General features: G+C 40.7%; 1 protein-coding gene across 2 annotated transcripts in view; it reads right to left on the minus strand.

Annotated features, from left to right (window-relative positions):
* tmem266 (transmembrane protein 266) overlaps positions 1–15,287 on the minus strand; it is a 54,662-nt gene that overhangs the window by 24,231 nt on the left and 15,144 nt on the right. For both annotated transcript variants that reach the window (XM_034288275.1, XM_034288276.1), the window contains one exon: positions 2,520–2,714. In XM_034288275.1, the coding sequence (XP_034144166.1) occupies positions 2,520–2,714 (195 nt within the window). The remainder of the gene's footprint in view (positions 1–2,519; positions 2,715–15,287) is intronic.

A 15,287-nucleotide genomic window follows, 5' to 3' on the forward strand; every position in this document is an offset into this window, starting at 1 on the left:
CTACCCCATAACCCATTCATATGAAGAATACAGGAGATTGTTGTCACATGTAGCACACAGCCAGTACTTACCAGAAATTCCTGCAGTTCCTTTAATGATGCTGTAGGCCTCTTGGAAGCCCCCCTGACCAGTTTTCTTCTCGTCTTTTCATCAATTTTGGAGGGACGTCCAGTTTTTGGTAAAAATGATTTGTATGATTTTCAGTTTAGCATATTTTGGTCAGTAAATGTTTTTCAACCAAAGAAAGTGAACAAATAACACAATATTTTTATATTTACAGTGGATATAAAAAGTCTACACACCCCTGTTAAAATGCCAGGTTCTTGTGATGTAAAAGAAGATAAATAATGTCAGAACTTTTTCCATCTTTAATGTGACCTATAATGTGAACAATTTAGTTCAATTCAAAACAATTCAAATCTTTGAAAAATAAAAAACTCACAATAACCTGGTTGCATAAGTGTGCACACCCTTAAACTAATACTTTGTTGAAGCACCTCCTGACTGATATCTTTCAACAATGAAATCCGTCTGATGCTTTGGAAGCTCTCTGTGGACCATGGCTTTTGCTCTGAGATGCAACTAAGAAAACATCTGGAAAATCCTACTAGACCAGCTGAACTTTATTTGTGATTAATCAGAGTCACTTTAAATGATGACAGGTGTGTAATGACTTCAATTTAACATGAGTTTGAATGTGACAGATTAATTCTGAACACAGCCACATCCCCAGTTATAAGAGGATGTGCACACTTTTGCAACCAGGTTATTGTAAGGTTTTTATTTTTCACCCCCCCCCCAAAGATTTTTATTTGTTTTTCAATTGAATTGTTCGCATTATAGGTCACATTAAAAGTAGAAAAAGTTCTGACATGTTTTATCTTTGTCTAATTCTTTTACAAAACCTGGCATTTTAACAAGGATGTGTAGACATTGTCAGTCATTAAAGCCTTAGTATAGTTCAGTAACTCTTAATGAATACAAACACGGAATACAAACCTAGCCCTCTGTCATTCCTTTAATGCTACAGAAATGACTCACAGAGTAAACAAGAAACTGTGACGTGGCTGCAAATATTTCTTAGTTTCCACGAGAACCTCCAATAGATGGAAACAAGACCACAGTGAAACTCTGGTGACAAGTAGGCCTTGGTATGCCTGTGGTATGGAAATCTAGAATTCCAATCTAAAACATTGGATATGTCATTTCCAGCTTCAGTGGCACCGCTGCCTATTCTTATTATTATAATGACACAACAGGACTAAATCATACAGCATGTCCAATGCTTAAAAGGAAATATCATTCCAATCCAAAAAAAGGTTCCATTCATTTATATCAAAACAAATGCCTATTTAGCAAGGGACTGAATCAGAAGATCCCTAGAGATATACCTTGACATCCCATGCCTTTTACACAGTCCACACTGATCTGGTGACAGGGTCATATGCAAACGCTCTCCTGACCATGCCAACACTGATGCCAGCTATGTGTCTGTCCTCCCTGGAGTCCAACAGGGCCCTGGGCTGGGCCAGGTCCAATGCATGATGAGGTCAACAGGGCCCTGGACTGGGCCTGGTCCAATGCATGATGAGGTCAACAGGGCCCTGGGCTGGGCCAGGTCCAATGCATGATGAGGTCAGCTGAGAGAGCAGACCTTGGTTGTCGTGGCATGGGTGGCGAATGGTCTAATGAAGCTTATGGGGTTTGTCTACTTTCTCTGTGTGGACGACAGCACCACAAGGACTATTTTTATAGCAAAGAGGAAAATTAAGTGTTTCTGAGACAATAGCATGGGTTCACTGGCATAGCCAGTTATTGTCTTGACAATGTAGAATAAAAAAAATATTCTCAGACACATTCTGGGATGATCCCACAACACTGGTGCAATGAGAGGTGTGTGATTCAGTATCCTGTCAGGTACCATTATGATGAGCTATTCCTAGCATGACCGATAATGAAGGGAGACATTTTCTCCGCCAGGGTATGTTATTGATAGTGCTTAGTTCTATGTCAGTTGTATTACAATTATCAAACACACAAGAAAAAAAAAATCCAGTAAAATCTATGTAATCCTTACTGTTGAACATTTAGTGGAGAACAAAGGCCTGTTTACTCATTAAGAACGGATTCCGATTGCTTTAATGATGTTCAATGAAGAATTATTGCTTTATTTCTTTTAACTAAAATATGTTGGTGACACAGTCCTTTTTCTATTTCACACACAAAATAGATTTTTGCCACTAGGCTCCGGAATGCTAAAGCAAATTCTCTGCAAACTCCATCCCGTTTCTCACATTTCCGCAAGTCTTTCCTGTAATAAATCGAGGCAAGGCACCCTTGGCTACTGAGTCAGAGCTGTTTTTCCAGTTACATATCTATAGCCAAGAACAACACATGACTGCATGATACACAGAAACAGACTGAGCAAAACATAATTCAGGTCCAGGCTGGTGCATAGACCTACACAATTACTGCACACAGATGTTTGGTGAGGGGGCAGGGTCTCCATATCCACCTACCCCTCTCGGTTGTCCTCTTCGTCCAGGTTGGAGATGAGCTGGGATCCTGCCAGGGAGATGTCCAGCGCGGCCAGAGGCAGGTCTCTGTAAGCAAAGCTGACCAGTTGAACGGGAGCGTGACACTGGTTGTCCTCTTCCACCTGCTGGGAGATCACCTCCAGCTCAGAGGCTCCAGCTTGGGTTTGGGATGGGGCCCTAGAGTACATTACATGCAGCACACCATCAATACTAGACCATCAGATGATGAATTATACACAATATTCACACAATGGGGTTTTATCTTCAGCAGAGCTTGACCTGAATTAGCAATGAGATTCGTTATCATTACCTATTCTCCCTCTCAGATAAAGAAGTGATGCCTGGTTTTATGCAGTAAAATTAGGTAAATAATAAAATGTCTATTAAAAACTGTCCATATCAAACATTTCTGACGTCAGTATTTAAAAAAACGAATGACTCAATGGTGTAATATGAGAGCTGTATGTAAAATATTTACATTTGACATTTTAATAATTTAGCAGATGCTCTTAACTACAACGATTTAAATCTTCTGATAGCTATTACACAATCTGATATCACAGCAAAATATAGAGTATTCAAACTAATGTTTTAAATCTTTAACAAAAGCCATTATTAAAACATAGATAGGGAAACATGACAAATGATTTCTGAGGAGAAAATACAAATGTAAAATAAGGAAAGTGACATATTTTGTTTTTCTGGTTCTGTTATCAAGCTCTTCATATTTGAAATGATACAATGTGGGAGTAGTAACACCAATGATGATTTTAACACCAATAAACATTTTAGGTTTATCAGGATTTTCTGAAATGGAGGCCATCAATGCCTTTATATGATTCATTGCTATTGTTAAAAGTTATATTCCCTAACATTGTCCTAAACATTGTCCCTCCCTTGAAACTTTGGATTTACCCAAACCAGCTCATCCATCCCTGATAACAGTTAGCCACTGGAGAGATTGTGCATGTTCCCACACAAATTGCTAAAGTATTAGTGGTCATAATAAACTTTATACTGCATTTAATGTCAATCTGGTAACAAAAAAATAGTCACGAAAGGTTTTTATTTCACACCATAGCCTGCTAAACTTTATTAGATTTTAGCCCCAAAGAAAATGCAGCACTGACTTGCACATGGCTCAATGTTTCAGCATTGTCTCAATAAATTGTTTTACATTCAACTAGCCAGGTGCAAGATGCACGTGCAGTTACAAGCTTAAAAGAGCAGTGGCTGCAAATGTTGTTGGCCCCTGATCTCATTTGATGACAAAAAAATGTGTAACCCCACCATGTAAAAATGTGAAAAAACATTCAGCAACTGTTGACTGAGGATATAAGGTTTTGAAAATCCAGGGATTACTTGTGTTTGATCTAGTAACGTTACCACTGACAAGATTTTTCTTCCAGTGTCTGATGCCTGAATGCCTTGCCTGGTCCAGTCTGTATAAAAGGGTTCTGAAGGAAACAGAAGAAACATTTGTTCCTGAGAGACTTATTTCATTTGTATTTTAGAAAGCTGAAAAGTTAGAACTACATATCTAGTAAGAAACCAGAAACTGCTGTGTTTCACATGTAATTATCTGCCGTATTTCTCATGTGTATTTCTTCCAGTTTTGCCCGCTACCCCATTTTAAAATCAGGCGACCCCATATGATAAACAATGTGCTAGAGTTAGCGGAAGGAAGACGAGCAATATCCAACATCATATTACAGTATGCATCAAACCTGAGCAGAAATGTAAAGTTAGCTGAAGCTAGCTAGATTTCAAAAGTCCTTGACTGACAGAGAGATTGACAGAAAAAACAGACAGAAAGACAAGACTGACATACAGACACCAAATGGAATGTTAATTCAGTCAGCCCTGAGAAAAATATTGCCTTCCATTCATTGACATATGACTAATCCCTACTTAATGTACATTCTTACTTCAAAGGTTGCTTTCTTACTGTAACTGCATAGGTAATTTCAGGCAGGGTGGTGTAAAAGTACTAATTATTATGCCTCTGTATTCCAGTGTACTTCACTCTACAGAGCAGACATACCTGTTTATTTGATATGATGCTGTAATTAGCATGTGGCAGATGGATGGGTTTGCCTCAGGGAGGAATGCCCACACACGCCTCACATGCTGAATATTGAGAGCCAGTGTACTTGCCACCTCTTCTTACTAACCGCAACAAGGACAGTAATCATTCATGACAGACACAAATCTTTCACTGAATCAAAATCACATTTCCAAAGAATCATAGACGAGGCCAGGGCCTTTTGAAGCAGGCCACCGCTGTGGCTTGTGGCAATACCAGGGAGAGGGGGGGGGGCGGCTGCTCATTGGAATGCTCCTCCATTCCACAAGGCAGGCTAGGCAAAGGTAGCCAGCATGCCAAAAATGCAAATGTTTTCAAAGGCATAGTATATATTAACAAACACCACAAGCAAAACCTAAAGGTTAACATTGGTCCCTCAATGCTAGGTGAGATATACCACCCACAGTCACATCATGTGAATAATACTGCCCAATCTACAGAGACCAAATAACACATTGTCACAGCATGAGAATAATACTGCAAACAATACAGAGACCAGATAACCAACAGTCACAGCATGAGAATAATAATGTCCACACTACAGACACCAGATAACCAATAGTCACAGCATGAGAATAATACTGTCCACACTACAGACACCAGATAACCAACAGTCACAGCATGAGAATAATACTGTCCACACTACAGATACCAGATAACCAATAGTCACAGCATGAGAATAATACTGTCCACACTACAGACACCAGATAACCAACAGTCACAGCATGAGAATAATACTGTCCACACTGCAGAGACCAGAAAACCAATAGTCACAGCATGAGAATAATACTGTCCACACTACAGAGACCAGATAACAAATAGTCACAGCATGAGAATAATACTGTAAACAATACAGAAACCCGATAACCAATAGTCACAGCATGGGAATAATACTGTCCACACTACTGACACCAGATAACCAATAGTCACAGCATGAGAATAATACTGTCCACACTGCAGACAACAGATAACCAATAGTCACAGCATGGGAATAACACTTTCCACACTACAGAGACCAGAAAACCAATAGTCACAGCATGGGAATAATACTGTCCACACTACAGAGACCAGATAACAAATAGTCACAGCATGAGAATAACACTGTCCACACTACAGAGACCAGATAACCAATAGTCACAGCATGAGAATAATACTGCAAACAATACAGAAACCCGATAACCAATAGTCACAGCATGGGAATAATACTGTCCATTCTACAGATAACTGACAAACTATAACCTCTGCAATTTCTCTTCAGAACAAATACTTTCCAAAGAAACTAATTTTGTGAATAAATCAATAAATCTGAGTTGTTCATTATTTCCAGTGGTGTTCACTGTTATTATGGAGCTCCCAATTTCTCTCACTCTTTCACATAGGATAACAAAATGTTGCTTCAGCATATCCTTATGGGATCTGCCATTCTGTATGCTCACCACAACACGGTTTCTTGCCAGCTCTCTACCACCCTGTCACACTGTCTCACCCAATAATACGTAAACCTGGTTGGCTGTTCCTCAATGGAATGCAATTAAGTTCACTGGTACTATCAAAAACGTTGGACCAATGTGAGTCATTATTTACCTGTATATAAACCAAACTTAGAGCCATTGCCCCTGACTACAGATGCAGGCCACTGATACATCAGTGCACTTGTAAAATCACATCTTTAAGTAATGACAAAGTTAATGAAAAATATATATGTTCATCTTAGCTTTACATAGTGTGCATGTGTTACATTTTACATTACATTTTAATCATTTAGCATATGAAAAAAGCAAGTTATAGTTTGTGCATTCATCTTAAGATAGCCAGGTGGGACCACCACATAACCGAGTATAAGTTAGTAAATTTGTACTTATGTAACAACACAAAGACATTGCATCATGTTGGGTACTTTCCCTTTCAGAAAAGGTATGTTGTATCGTGGGTATTTGAGATTGTATCAATAAAAAAAGGAAAAGATATAGTATACCTTACATAATTATCATAGCATAATTTAAACATCCAGTTTGCAATGAAACTTTGGAAATACTGCTCTTTAATGGTGACCTGATAATAAGCGCACCTTGTTGTAATGAGAGAGGATCGGTAGCAGATACACGTCTTGTCACATCCCACCTGGACTTTAGCAATGGAGTGTTCAGTGTTATTTTGGGTGTCCAGCAATGCCCTGGATATGCCCCAGTGTATCCAAAACTCCTCAAATGCCCCAAACCTCCACATGCACGCATGCACACACTTATTGCAATATGGGCAACCAGGCATTCTGAGCTACTGCCAGTTGCAACTTGCAGCGGTTTCCTGTTTGAGCTAAGGTTTCACTATACAAATGTTCTAGAGCAGAGGTGTCAAACAGGTTCCAAGGAGGGCCAAGTGTATGCTGGTTTTTGGTTTTTCCTATCAATTGGTGACCAACTGAGACCAAATAGAACCAGGTGATGGAAGATCTTGACTAATTAGTGACGTAATGAACGAATCAAGCACACAAGGTGAGAGTGAAAACTGCAGACACTCAGCCCTTTGTGGAACCGGATTGACACACCTGTTCTAGAGATTTAACCTTCCGGTGTGAGTGAAGGGGTACACCATGAAGTTGTCAACTGGGAGGGAGAGCTGTTGGATGGACAGGCCTTCTCCCAGAGGAAGAGCAGCTCTGTCTCATCAAGGCTGAGCTTGATATGGTGGGCCAATATCCAAAAAGAGATGTCTGCCAGGCATGCAGAAATTGACGTTGCAATGTCAGTGTCATGGGGGGAGAAAAGTATTTGGGTGCCAACTGCACAGTAATAATAGGAGAGACCATGTGAAGGTAGCATGTAATAATAGGAGAGACCATGTGAAGGTAGCATGTAATAATAGGAGAGACCATGTGAAGGTAGCATGTAATAATAGGAGAGACCATGTGAAGGTAGAATGCAATAATAGGAAAGACCATGTGAAGGTAGCATGTAATAATAGGAGAGACCATGTGAAGGTAGCATGGAGCCAAATGATGTGGTGTAATAGAGAGAAGGCCTAGAACCAAGCTCCAGCAGAGCAGACACAGTTCCTATTTACGGGACTCTGTGGGCGGGACATCACTAGTTGCAGGATTTAAACTGGAGAGAGCAGGCAAAAGAGGCCAGTGTATAGATGTGTTCAGTGTGTCAGAGAACATCGTCAACATTCTTATCGAAGTGATTGAATGGTAATCTGCAGAGAGGGAAGATGGAGTGGGAGGAGGCGCTGGATTAAAGAGGGGCTGGGGTTCGAGGAAGAGGTTGAAATGTGCTAGAAAATGGCTTTAGCAGCAGATGAAGAAAAAGAGAAGGTAGTAAGAAGAGATGAACAGGATGATAGGACTACTGGACGTTTTGTTCTCCTCCAGCTGCCTGCAGGCCTGTTGGGTGTGCTGCACTGAGTCACTTAGCCACAGAGTAGGAGGGGTGTGCCAAACTGGCTGGGACAAAAGGAGACAGTGAAAGTCATAGACTGTTGGGAGGAAGGTGAGTATGTTCAATAAAGCAGAAAGAATTACATGTATGCGATAGATAACAGAACAAAGAATAGAGGAAAGAGAACCAAGATTCCTATGGCGAGTGACTATACAGGTACAGCAAGACTTAGGTTGGGTAAGGATAAGAAAGGTTGAGTAAGGTTGGGTAAGGTTGAGTAAGGTTGGCTAAGGTTGGGTAAGGTTGGGTAAGGTTGGGTAAGGTTGAGAAAGGTTGGGTAATGTTGGGTAAGGTTGAGTAAGGTTTGAGCAGAGAGAAAGTGAAAGGGAGACCATTAGTAATCACAGACCTGGTGGGGATGGCAGTGAGGTTAGTTGACATACATCATCTAGTGAAGATAATGTCTAGGGCGTCAAGCTCATTAAGGAAGTCTCTAAGGGCATCTGGTGGATAATAGACTACAACTATGTTTAGTTTGAATAGACAAGGGACATAAGCAGCATGGAATTCGAAAGAGAATGTAGACAGGAAAGAAGAGTAAAGAGAGAAAATCTCCAGTGGAGTAATGAGTAGTCCTGTGCCACCACCATGATGAAATCAGCCTTGTGTACAGCAAATCATCAGTTCCATGAGCAGCTGGTAACTAGGAACTTCACATGGGTTGAGCGAGGACACAAGATTAGAAGAAGTGCAGACAAAGGGTGAGGAGCGATTTCCATTTGCCAGAGTTCCACAGCTGAATAGACACTCAGTAGTCAATAAATGCTAAAACTGCCTTTTGAATTGAAATGAAAAAGAAATTGAAGACCATAACTGCACAACTTTTAACATTCGATTCTAAACCAAATTTCGAAATACTTCATGATTAATCTGTCTACTCTGACTAATAATCCTCTTAGCTCTTAGTATGATTAGAAATACACACAGTGAGGGACATTAAAGGAGCAGTAAAGGAAATCTATCAGCAGACCAGTGTTACTGAGGACTGACATCATTCAATCATTTCGTGGTGTTAACACATAACATTGGCCAATACAACAATCAGCCATAACATTATGACCACTGACAGGTGAAGTGAATAATACTGATAATCTCATTATCATGGCACCTGTCAGTGGGTGGGATATACAGTGGGGAGAACAAGTATTTGATCCACTGCCGATTTTGCAGGTTTTCCTACTTACAAAGCATGTAAAGGTCTGTCGTTTTTATCATAGGTACACTTCAACTGTGAGAGATGGAATCTAAAATAAAAATCCTGAAAATCACATTGTATGATTTTTAAATAATTAATTTGCATTTTATTGCATGACATAAGTATTTGATCACCTACCAACCAGTAAGAATTCCGGCTCTCACAGACCTGTTAGTTTTTTTTTAAGAAGCCTTCCTGTTCTCCACTCATTACCTGTATTAACTGCACCTATTTGAACTCGTTACCTGTATAAAAGACACCTGTCCACACACTCAATCAAACATACTCCAACCTCTCTACAATGGCCAAGACCAGAGAGCTGTGTAAGGACATCAGTGATAAAATTGTAGACCTGCACAAGGCTGGGTTGGGCTACAGGACAATAGGCAAGCATCTTGGTGAGAAGGCAACAACTATTGGCGCAATTATTAGAAAATGGAAGAAGTTCAAAATGACGGTCAATCGCCCTCACTCTGGGGCTCCATGCAAGATCTCACCTCGTGGGGCATCAATGATCATGAGGAAGGTGAAGGATCAGCCCAGAACTACATGGCAGGACCTGGTCAATGACCTGAAGAGAGTTGGGACCACAGTCTCAAAGAAAACCATTAGTAACACACTATGCCGTCATGGATTAAAATCCTGCAGTGCACGCAAGGTCCCCCTGCTCAAGCCAGCACATGTCTAGGCACATCTGAAGTTTGCCAATGACCATCTGGATGATCCAGAGGAGGAATGGAAGAAGGTCATGTGGTCTGATGAGACATAAATAGAGCTTTTTGGTCTAAACTCCACTCGCTGTGTTTCGAGGAAGAAGGATGAGTACAACCCCAAGAACACCATCCCAACCGTGAAGCATGGAGGTGGAAACATCATTCATTGGGGATGCTTTTCTGCAAAGGGGACAGGACGACTGCACCGTATTGAGGGAAGGATGGATGGGGCCATGTATCGCGAGATCTTGGCCAACAACCTCCTTACTTCAGTAAGAACATTGAAGATGGGTCATGGCTGGGTCTTCCAGCATGACAACGACCCGAAACACACAGCCAGGGCAACTAAGAATTGGCTCCGTAAGAAGCATCTCAAGGTCTTGGAGTGGCCTAACCAGTCTCCAGACCTGAACCCAATAGAAAATCTTTGGAGGGAGCTGAAAGTCTGTATTGCCCAGCGACAGTCCCGAAACATGAAGGATCTGGAGAAGGTCTGTATGGAGGAGCAGGTCAAAATGCCTGCTGCAGTGTGTGCAAACCTGCTCAAGAACTACAGGAAATGTCTAATCTCTGTAATTGCAAACAAAAGTATTAAGTTCTGCTTTTCTGATGTATCAAATACTTATGTCATGCAATAAAATGCTAATTAATTACTTAAAAATCATACAATGTGATTTTCTGGATTATTTTTTAAGATTCCATCACTCACAGTAAAAAAGTACCTATGATAAAAATGACAGACTTCTACATGCTTTGTAAGTGGGAAAACCTGCAAAATTGGCAGTGGATCAAATACTTATTCTCCCCACTGTATAAGGCAGCAAGTAAACATTCTGTCATCAAAGTAAGGATCTGAACAACTTTGACAAGGGCCACATTGTAATGGCTAGATGACTGGGTCAGAGCATTTCCAAAACTGCAGCCCTTGTGGGGTGTTCCCGGTCTGCAGTGGTCAGTACCTATCAAAAATGGCCCAAGGAAGGAAAAGCGGTGAACCAGTGGTCATGGGTGGCCAAGGCTCACTGATGCACATGGGGAGCAAAGGCTGGCAGTGTGGTCCGATCCAACAGACAAGCTACTGTTGTTCAAATTGCTGAAAGGTTAATGCTGGTACTGATAGAAAGGTGTCAGAACACACAGTGCATCACAGTTTGTTGCATATGGGGCTGTGTAGCTGCAGACAAGTCAGGGTGCTGACTCTTGTCCACTGCCGAAAGCAAAAATTATAAACGCAACACTTGTTTTCTCCCCCATTTATCATGAGCTGAACTCAAAGATCTTACACAAAAGGCATATTTCTTTCAAATATTGTTCACAAATCTGTCAAATTCAAATCTGTGTTAGTGAGTACTTCTCCTTTGCCGAGATAATAAATCCACCTCACAGGTGTGGCATATCAAGATGCTGATTAGACCGCATGATTATTGCACAGATGTGCTTTAGTCTGGCCACAATAAAAGGCCACTCTAAAATGTGTTGCTGGATATTGACAGGAACTGGAACACGCTGTCGTATACGCTGGTCCAGAGCATCCCAAAAATGGGTGACAAGTCCGGTGAGTATACTGGCCATGCAAGAACTGGGATTTTTTCAGCTTCCAGGAATTGTGTACAGATCCTTGCAACATGGGGAAGTGCATTATCATGCTGCAACATGAGGTGATGGTCATGGATGAATGCCACAACAATGGGCCTCAGGATCTCGTCACAGTATCTCTGTGCATTCAAAATGCCATCAAAAAATTCACCTGTGTTTGTTATCCATAACACACGTCTGCCCATACCATAACCCCACTGCCACCATGGGCCATTCGATCCACAACGTTGACACCAGCAAACCGCTCACCCACACGACTGCCATCTGCCCTGTACAGTGAAAACCGGGATTCATCTGTGAAAGAAAACACATCTCAAAAGTGCCAGATGCCATCAAATGTGAGCATTTGCCCATTGAAATTGGTTACGACGACGAACTGCAGTCAGGTCAAGACCCTGATGAGGACGATGAGCATGCCAATGAACTTCCCTGAGATGGTTTCTGACATTTTGTGCAGAAATTCTTTGTTTCTGAAACCGATTGTTGCAGCAGCTGTCTGGGTGGCTGGTCTCAGACGATTTTGGAGGGGAAGATGCTGGATGTGAAGGTCCTGGGCTTGTGTAGTTACACGTGTTGTGAGGCCGGTTGGATGTACTGCTGAATTCTCTGAATTGGTGGACATACCTGCAGTCAGCATGCCAATTGCACACTCCCTCAAAATTTGCAACATCTGTGGCATTGTGATGTGTGATGGAACTGCACATTTGAGAGTGGCCTTTTATTGTGGCCAGCCTAAGGCACACCTGTGCAATAATCATGCTAGTAGTAAATGTAGGGAATATTGTGTCAGATTGGTGATTTATGACCCTGGTGGGGGGGGGGGGCTTCCAGATTGATTTGACAGGTGGGCGGGACTTCCGGTGTGACGTATGGACTTCCTGTATGACGTGTGTTAAGGCGGAACTTCCAGAATGATGTATGCATGTCCGGTGACTTTGTAATTTATGATTACATTGATGTGTCCATGTTTGACTGGTGGACACTCCGGACGAGTGTTATAACAGATGCGATCTGTTTTCTGTTTAACAATGGGGTCTTAGTGTTCCAGAATGTTAAATTCCCAGGCAATAAGTGTTATATAAGCGGCAAGATGTTTGGTGTTTAACAAATGGGGCACCATTTATAGCAATGCTATAACCCCCCGGCATTTTATGTGCTACAACAGATGTCCTACAACCAGTGGGTGCTAAGCTTCCATGTTTCACAATGTGCGTGTAGCATGGTGTCCCAGAATTACATGTGGGAGACATGCTTTTTGTGTAAGAAGGGGACTTATGATTTTGGAGAGTTTCAGCCCATTTTTTATTTTAACAAGAGATGGGCCTTAAGATCATATCTGCCTGTAGTACAAACTGTAGTATATGCAGGTTGAAAAACATCCCATGTTTCACACAAAGTTTGTAGTCCAACAAAGCACTACAGTAAACAAACATCACATGTTTTATTTTAAAGGAACAGTCATGGCCTGGGCCGACAACACTAGATTAATTGTATCATGGTTGGGTTTAAAATGTTAAAAATATAAACAATGATTTTGGTATGTGTATGTATGAGCAATGTAATAGAAATTAGTGTTTTAAGTCAGTATTAACTTTTAAGTTGCATTATATGGCAAAACGTTACAAAGTTACCCGGAAGGTAGCATATAAATTTAATTGAACAACGGTGAATCATTGACAGGTCAAGATATGTTATTTCAGGCAATTAAAACATTTGTAAAGGCGTCTTATGAAATTGTACAACGTGGATCAACGCAAGATTGTTTTCTTCACACAATAGCCAGCGTTTATATGTAAGCGGATGAGTTTGTCGTAAATAGATCAAATTAAATTATGTGATGTCACGGCTGAGCCGCGATAACTAATGAGAATGGCGTTTCTACCGCACAGGAAATCAACATATTTGGATGTCAAACGTATACAAATAGTGAAACTGTACCCATATGGCAATTTTAAGCGACGTAACTGGTGTAGTTTTAACGTGAAGAACGATGACGTAAACCATTGACAAAGAGGCGTAACCTTTTGGATGGTTTCTGGGTAGTCTGATTAAATCCGCGGCTACCATGAAAGAAAGCTGTTGTTCCAGCACGGAACCATTTACATAGGAAGTATACGTTATTTTATTTGAAATAATTTATTTGAATTGTGTTGCAATCACAAATGCTAACAACTTTTTAAGAATGTGTCAATCAATTTGACAATTGAGCAACCAATGCGCTTTTATTTTTCTTTCATATTGTCTGTTTAAATCTCTGATTTAGGTTGAGCGGAATTAAATCCAGCCGTGTTGGGTAAACACATTTTTGGGCCTACAAATCTTGGTAATCTTGGCAATGTCATTGTCATTGTTGTTAATCAGCTTTAATGACCTGTATACACTTCTTAACCCTCTTTGTATTTATTTCAGACCAAGTGACCAGCATCAGTGTCAGTTGGACTGGGCGGTTGTGATCTTACACAACCTGGAAAGATACTTTTTGTGTAAGTCTAATTATTTACAGAAATTTTTAGTCTTGTACTAAAATGTTATTAACAATTCCGACAATATGCATACAGCTGAACCTTTGTACTCTATTTACCAACCAACAGATTGAGGACCCCTGTGATGATGCAGAGTACATCACCATAATGGCTTCAGTTACGGACACCCAATCTTGTGGCTGCACAGCGTCAGGGTATGACATTACGGAAATGAGTAATGTCAGAAATACAAGTGGATCTTAGTTTTCTTTTACACCCAAGCATGTCAAAATATTTCAATAAAACGTAATAACCTGAAACTACATCCATTTGTCTAAACTTTTCAGGTGACTTCTAGTATAGCCTACAATTACAGATTAATTTAAATAGAGATTGCGAGACAAATGAAGATGACTGGTGAAAAAATAATCAGATTAGGCTGTGTACTGTCACCAAAAACATTGGGCTATATATGCAAGAAATATACAATAAACATATTTAAGTCACTAAGAATATACATATATGAATGTGAAGAAGACTGGATCAGCGACTGCAGCAGAGCCTCGTATGATGGAGGTCGAGAGAGGGAGATTAACGATATGGCATCAAGGCAAGGATGGAGGAAAGAATAACGTGGCAAGGCTGTAATATATACAGCTCTGTTTTGTTTTTATGCATGTCTATATTAACAAGAATATACACTCACCTAAAGGATTATTAGGAACATCTGTTCAATTTCTCATTAATGCCATTATCTAATCAACCAATCACATGGCAGTTGCTTCAATGCATTTAGGGGTGTGGTCCTGGTCAAGACAATCTCCAAACTGAATGTCAGAATGGGAAAGCATGATTTAAGCAATTTTGAGCATGGCATGGTTGTTGGTGCCAGGTGAGTATTTCACAATCTGCTCTGCATCATGAATACCATGATGGCTAAAGAAAAAGAAGAGTTTTTGCAATGGTACGCAACTGTTTCCACAGACCCCTTTGTCATGCAGGATGAAATAAAGGCTTACTGTGTGAATGATGTGGTCATCTTGAGAGAGGATTGTATGCGCTACAGACTCAAGTTCCTGGAGTGTGGTGGTGTTGACCAATTCTGGTCAATTAAGATTACTTCGGCTTGCATGAAAGTATTTTGCAACAGATTCCTCACCAAGGACACCATTGCATTGGTTCCCTCAGACAACTACAACTGTTGTCAGAAAACATTCTCAAATAGCTCAATCCAATGGCTTGAATATGTGGCCTCTGATGA

The sequence above is a fragment of the Esox lucius genome, chromosome 19 (genome assembly GCF_011004845.1).
Source record: "Esox lucius isolate fEsoLuc1 chromosome 19, fEsoLuc1.pri, whole genome shotgun sequence".
NCBI lineage: Eukaryota > Metazoa > Chordata > Actinopteri > Esociformes > Esocidae > Esox > Esox lucius.